Raw genomic sequence first — 7,269 nt, forward strand, 5'->3', positions numbered from 1 at the left:
ATCTGGATTTGTCCGACATTGCAAGGGGTATATGTTAAAGATATTCCAGAATTGACTAAGTTTATCCTGAGGTAGTATTTTAGCAGAGTTCAGAGCAGTGGCTAAAGTTATGAGGGAAGCATAGTTAGGGTTTAAGATTTCATTGTTCAACAAGGTTCAGAGTGGGTAAAGTTATAAGTGGAAGCATAGTTAAGGGTTGAAATTTTCTTGGGTAAAAAGCTAAAATTACAATTATTTTTAGTTCAATTGTTTTTAATAATAAAAATAATATTATTTTTTATTGATTGGCTCACTAGAACCGAGGAATGCATGATCGAGATAGTTTGTGTAATGTTGCATTCTTTCAAGATATGTCTCACAGCAAAGTTGTCATTAACAATGAACAAGTTGTATGGATAATTAAATCTGTCCAGCAGAGCAAAGGTGTTAATGACAGGTGTCATTAACAAAGTTTTATAAGATTTGTAGATAGATAAGGGAGAATCGAATTTTTTTTTTTAATATTTGAATATAAATAAATAGTGTGGTTTAATTATTAGATATGTTTTTTTTTAGTATTTTTTTGTTAATTTTTTAAAAATTCGGTAAATATTTATTGAAATTGAATTTGGGATGTCGGTGATAGCTCTACCGCAAGACCCGTAGTCAAGACAAAGTTCGAGGAGAAACAAAATGGTGTGATAAATAGGGAGAGATCAACGCGATAAGATGAAAAAAAAAAAATATTATTTAAAATTTTATATTTATTTATTTATTTTTTATAAATTAATTAAATCATTTATTAATATTAATAAATTAAACATTGATTTATATATTAATTAAAATGAACTTAAATTTTTGAATATATGGTTATAGTTGAATATATGGTTATAGTTAAATTTATTTAAATATATTAATATATTTTAATTAAATTAAATAGAGCCATATAAATTTTTTAATATATTAATATATTTAACTTTTGAATAAATATTTATTTTTTATATATTTAAATGTGGAGTTCATTAGAAGTAAAGATATAAAAGTTAATAGGTTTATTAAAAAAATTTATTTAAACATATTAATATATCTAAATATAATAATATATTTAAATTTTATTAAATATATAAAAAATTATTATTATTATTAATTTTTTATTTAGTTGTGTTATTAATATTATTCATGGAAACTGATGTTAATTATGGTATTAAAGGGGGAGTTGGATATTGAGGGAGGAATGATTAATAGTTGGAGATTGCAATTTTGTGTGAGGGATCCAACTTCTACTAACTTCAATCTCAATGTTTCTATTGAGATTGTTGGGATGCTTCATGATTTCTAGGGCTTCAAGCATCTTTCTCTTGTAATAATGGTATTCCTTGGAGATTATTTATGTATCTTCTAGGGAGACATGGTGTTTGGTCTTGGAAGAATGCTCGGCGAGTGCTAAGAATCTTATTCTCCCTTTCTTGATATCTGCTCCATGTTCTTTGACTCGGATTTTGAAGGATCTCCCAGTTTCACCAATGTAACATTTACCACAAAAGCATTTGACTTTGTACACGCCTTTTTGTTGGAAGTGATCTAGGTCGTCTTTTATTGATTTCATCTTATGTCTAATTGTATTTAACGACTTGAATGAGGTAGTAATTCCCTTTTTTCTTAGAACCCTGACAACATTATTAGTGACACCTTGATATAAGGGAGATATGCTTTTCCATTAAGGGTGTGAGAGTTGGAAGAGGGGGGTTTTGAAGTGGCTCTAGACCTAGCTTTTATGATGGCCTTGTTGATATCTTTGAGCTTAATTTATCGCGTGTTTAAGAAAACCTTTTTTAGGTTTTTTATTTCCTCATCCACATGCTCTTTATCTGAAATCCTTAATGCTCTAGTGAAGGAAGTGTTGAGAACCCCCATCTTCTAGTATGGATGGTGATGAGAATCAGCATGGAGGTAGTTATCTGTGTGAGCCTCTTTTTAATACTTTATGACCCAATGATCCATCCCTTTTTCTAAGAAGAAGAATGTCAAGGAACAAAATGCAGTTATTTTCCTTTGTCTCCATTGTGAATTTAATGTCATTTGAAATGTTGTTGAGGTGGTTAAAGAAGTTGCTTAGCTCTGAATATCCATGAGGCTAATTCACACTACTATCGTCAACGAACCTTGTCCAAAATTTGGGCTTAAGAGGGTAGGCTTCCAAGGCCGTCTTTTCAAACTTCTCCATGAAAAGGTTAGCTACTATGTGTGAGAATGGAGACCCCATAGCCACCCAAGTGGTATGTTCGATGTATTCTCCTTGAAAGGTGAAAAATGTGGAACGAAGAAACCTTCGGCAGGCTTAGCAGTCCCTAGGTCTGCGACCTCCCTAACAACTTGGATGGCTTCTTCTAATGGAATTTTTGTGAATAGTCGTGTTACATCAAAGCTTACAATCTTGTCTTTGGGATCCAATTTGCTTCCTTTGATGAACTCCACAAAATGATTTTATATAGGAATTAGTGTTTCAACAAGAGGGGCAAGGGAATTGGCCACAAACTTTGCTAATCCATATGTGGGGGAACCTATAGTGTTTACATCGATAAGCTCGAAGGCTATTTAGAGGAAGCAAGATGTGATGGCATGATCTTAGCTGGGATAGTCGTCATCCTTCTTTTCTATGCTGACGATATTATTCTTTTCGCAAGGTGCCCATCTGATCTTGATAAGCAACTCAGACTTCTTAAGGATTTCTGCACTACCATGGGTATGACTGTTAACACTGACAAAACAAAAGTTATGATTATCAAATCCAAGAAGGACACTTACGCTAATTTTATGTATGACAATAATAACTTGGAGGAAGTGTATTCTTACAAGTACCTAGGAATTGATATTCATCACAAGCTCAACTGGAACCATAGCATTGAGAAAAGGATTAATGGGGGGTGGAAAGCTTATTTTGGTCTTGAAAATAATTGTAAAACAGCAAACCTCGTAATGTGGGATAAAAATAAGTTCCTCTTTGAAACTTTAGTCACTCCTGTTATCTTATATGGCTGTGAGGTTTGGGGTTGCAGCATCTACAAAGAATCATGGAGAAAGATTGAGCAAATCCAAAAGCTTTTTATAACTTATAACCTGAAAATTAAAAGTAATACACCCTATCCTATTCTCCTTATAGAAGCAGGCCTTTCCCTATTGAGAGCCTAGCTATGATTAGGTTTCTGTTGTACAAGCACAAACTCAATAACATAGACAATTATAGACTTCCTAAGCTAGCTTTAAATTCCAGCCAAAACCACCTAAGGCTCAATCGGGGGTGGCATAAAGACACAAGGGCCTGGTTAAACTATTGGGAGATCAACGAGAATGATGCATTGCAAAATATAAATAACATTAAAGATATTGTTACTTCTAAGTTCAAAGAAAAATTGTGGTGTGAGAAAGATTTAGCGGCTAAAAGAAAATTAAGTTATTATAAGAAGGTCATCAACCCCACCCTAGAAGATCAAAAGTATCTCTCTATTTTAACTAGCTCAAAGAAGAAAATTAATATAGCAAAGATTGGAACGAATTCTCATGAGCTCCATAGTGAAACAGGTCGTTGGGCAGTTCCTAAAACGCCATGGATGGAAAGGATCTGCCATATATGTGAGAATAGGAACATCAAGGATGAAAACCACTTCCTCTTAGAGTGCCCCGCGTACAACCACATTAGATCTCAGTTTCACAATCTTTGTTACAATACTGACCTTCCTAGCCTTTTACAATGTCAAAATTATAGTGAGCTTGGGATGCTTCTCTCCAAGCTTTTTGAGCATAGGAATAAAATCTTAAATCAAAATAAATAATTTGTTTCTTTAGGTCTGATAGACCAATGTTTGGTCTCAGCGGAGGTTAAGCATCATCATCACTATGGGTCTAAGGGGAACATCATTTTTGTGAATTTTGGGAGCACCAAAAGTAATTTCACTGCTGGTTAAAAGGCGTTTTTTTAGTCCGTCGTCAAGATTGGAACTGATGATAACTTTTTTAACTTCTTTGAGATCCTGAAAATAAGATTATCCTTGAGTTTCTTGTAACTACCATTGTTGTATAAATGGTCTTCATTTTTGTGATATAATCCACCTTATTCATCACAATTGTGGCTCCTCCTTTATCCGCTTTAAAAATGACGACGTCTTCATCATTTCTCTTAAGTTTTTGAAAGCACACAATGTTAAATTATTCTTAAAGGGTTTTGCATTTTTTAATATGATAGCACAGTCTTGCCAAATTTGGGTTTTGCATTTTTTAATATGATAGCACAGTCTTGCCAAATTTGTTTTTTTGTCCGTTCCTTAGATTTTGAATACCATCTTCCAAGTTACATATAATCTCTTCCAATGGTCTTCGTTTGGAGTTATTGCAAAGTTCAAACCCTTACTCAAAACATCCAATTCATCATTACTTAATACATGGGAGGATATGTTGGCAACTTTGCAGAATGCTGTGCGAGTTACTGCTTGTGTCAATCCTACGAGAGGTGTTTACAGTGCTGCCTACATTATTTTGCCAATACAGTATTGTAGGGATTTTTAGAACAATAAATCTATTTATACTTCATTATTTTAAACCATTAAAATTTACAAATTTACTAAAATTATATCACTAAATTTCCACCCTAAAAACAATAAGAAAGTTAGGGCTTGTAGAACATGAACTTTACAGGGAATAAATGATTTTTTAACAATGTACTGCACAAAATGTTTATGTAGGTCTTTTAGCGTAAAGTCACAGAACCCAACTAAATTGGGCCCGTATCTCTCACTGCTCGCTAACTCAGAATGCAATGGGTGAATGACACTCTGCATTCATACCCATTTTTATACAAATAAACTACATATTTCTATTCTTCCAAAGCTTATCCACATGAGAACAAATACACAGCCGGGCAATTAATTACAGTGGTGACCATGGATTAGGCTCGCTTGAACATCAAGATATGCAGCGTTTCCAAGCAGAAATAGATGAAACTGCCTTTGTCATGAGTGAAAAAACAGCCGAAGTGCATCCCCACAACGCACTGCCATCCAGCTCCATAGATACTGTCGAATTCCTGGAAAAGTTACATTAAAAAAACATGAGGATCCTTCATATTAATAATTATATAAGGCCATAATTTCAAGGTTGGTTTAACTGATATATTTTTCTGAAAATATTTGGATCACTTGATTGTGTAGAGTGTACAAAACAAATTTATAATTCTAACAATTTTAGGTAAATTTATCTGCAAAAATTCCTTATAAAACCTCAAATATTTTCACTTGATTGTGTAGAGTGTACAGAACAAATTTATAATTCTAACAATTTTAGGTAAATTTATCTGCAAAAATTCCTTATAAAACCTCAAAAAACATACAACAATTATATAACAGGGTTACCATATCTATAATCAAATTTTATAAATCTTTTTCACCAGAAATTCTAAATTTTTTAGAAATTATTTTTTCTAGAAATTCCATGGCCCTTTTTATCTAGATGATAGATTCCCCAAATATTTCAGAACACTAAAATTAAACAATAGCCTCTTTTTTTTGTCTACCAGATTCCTTAATATTCCCAAATTATTAGCAAATCAATTTTATTTATCAGATTCCTGAATATTCCCAAACTATCAGCAAATTAATTCTTTACATATGCAATAGTCACCTACCTTTTTAATATGACTAGCTATACTTGTGCAGTCAGAGACATCATACAAGTCCAGAGCTTGTGATGCACACTGCATGGCATGGCTCTGCATCTTCTCAGGCATGTCTGAGCATTCAACCACTCCCTTCCCTTCTAACATGATGATAGCTAAACCAACACTCTTAAACTTATGTTTGATTGCAGATTCTGAAATTTGATGAGCCGAAAATAAAAAGATGAAACAACAATAAAAATGGTATGGTATGTATGGGAAGATAGCTTCTCAATATGGATCCGAATTTTGCAGACGAGAAATCCAGTCCTGCTGATATAGAAAATGAACCACGCTACCCTATGGAAGGTGAACTGAAATTCCCAGATCAAGATACAGAGATAAATGAGTTTTTGGTACTTGGATTTCCTTTCTTCCCCCAATCAAGAGACAATGTTTTCAGAGAGGACAGCAGTTAAATCAACAGGCGCTGGGGACGACTCACGGATTTAGTAACAAAAGAGTTGCTGTTTTAATTATTTCAGTGGGCCTCCTGCTGTTTTAATTATTTCAATGGGCCTCCTGCTTTGCCAGTGCTTTATAGGGGAAGAAATCTCTTTGTGCCGACCCTGGATTTTGGCTTATCTGAAACCATGGAAAACTAGATTCTACTCCTACGTCATCAATGATATCGGAATGTCGTGTTTGGCCGGACCTGGGTATTACCATAACAAATCATTGGGTTAAGAATCGATGACTCTGTAGGAGGATTAGAGCCCAGAAATTTGTAAGCAGCACAGCATTGAGATAAGGCAGGAGCTATATAATACAGGATACAGGTGCAATCATTGCAATGTTTAATATATTTGCACAAAGACACAGACCATTGACTTGGATCACATGAAGGTAACATGTTGCAAACGTGGTGTTCACTGAAAATTTTTCAATTTGTAAGAATAACGGTAAAGTTACCCTCAATTTATGGTCCTTTTTCAAGTTTGTGGGCCATGCAAAGAAATTATTGAATGTGTTCGTTTATCTTGCCCTCATAGTAACATTTTTACTGGTTTTTTTTGCTCCAGTAGTAACATTTTTATTGGTTTTTTTTTCCCTAATTATGAATACTGGTGGGATTACTTGTCAATCCATTCCAAACAACAAAACTAGAGAAACTAAACACCAAATCTAAAATTGAATACAGGTGAGATTACTTGTCAATCCATTCCAAATACCAAAACTAGAGCAGTCAGAATAAAAATTATTATCAATTTTCTTGAAAAATCAGAGCACATTGTAAAATAAAAGTTATTTAAAATAAATTATTTTTAATAAAATTTGATGTATAAATTAGTGAAAATTTAAGTGGATATGGTTTTTCCATTTTTATCAATTTGGAGGGGATTTGAAATTATTTTTTAACTTTGAAAAAAAAATTGAGAGGGGATTTGAAATTATCTTTAACTTTGAAAAAAATTGAAATAGTACAGAATGATATTATCCTTTTATGAATTTTTAGGATTTTTGAAATAATTTAACATTTTTAATAATTTTAAAATAATATTATTTGTAATTTTTGGGGTAGAAAATAGATTTTAATGAAGATAAGTTTTTCTATTGTTTTGGATAAATCATATATTATTTCTTAT

At 32.7% G+C, this 7,269-nt stretch overlaps 1 protein-coding gene across 1 annotated transcript; it reads right to left on the reverse strand.

Annotated features, from left to right (window-relative positions):
- Nucleotides 1-4,639: 4,639 nt before the first annotated feature.
- Nucleotides 4,640-6,269, reverse strand: LOC149259686 (uncharacterized). The gene is made up of 2 exons (XM_089376751.1): nt 5,654-6,269; nt 4,640-5,056 (listed from the first exon to the last, which is right to left on the reverse strand). The coding sequence occupies exons 1-2, from the start codon at nt 5,789-5,791 to the stop codon at nt 4,919-4,921; spliced, it is 276 nt and encodes a 91-aa protein (XP_089232877.1). The 5' UTR covers nt 5,792-6,269; the 3' UTR covers nt 4,640-4,918.
- Between the last annotated feature and the right edge of the window lie 1,000 nt (nt 6,270-7,269).

This window comes from Pinus tabuliformis, chromosome 6 (assembly GCF_031772625.1).
Source record: "Pinus tabuliformis cultivar Carrire ecotype Pingquan chromosome 6, CPIR1, whole genome shotgun sequence".
NCBI classification, from domain to species: Eukaryota; Viridiplantae; Streptophyta; class Pinopsida; order Pinales; family Pinaceae; genus Pinus; species Pinus tabuliformis.

Bases quoted from the DNA above. Each gene is read 5' to 3' on its own strand.
- LOC149259686 (XM_089376751.1), bottom strand. From the start codon at position 5,791: ATGTTAGAAGGGAAGGGAGTGGTTGAATGCTCAGACATGCCTGAGAAG. The intron at 5,057-5,653 runs GTAGGTGACTAT...TAACTTTTCCAG, and splicing joins TAGCTAGTCATATTAAAAAG to GAATTCGACAGTATCTATGG.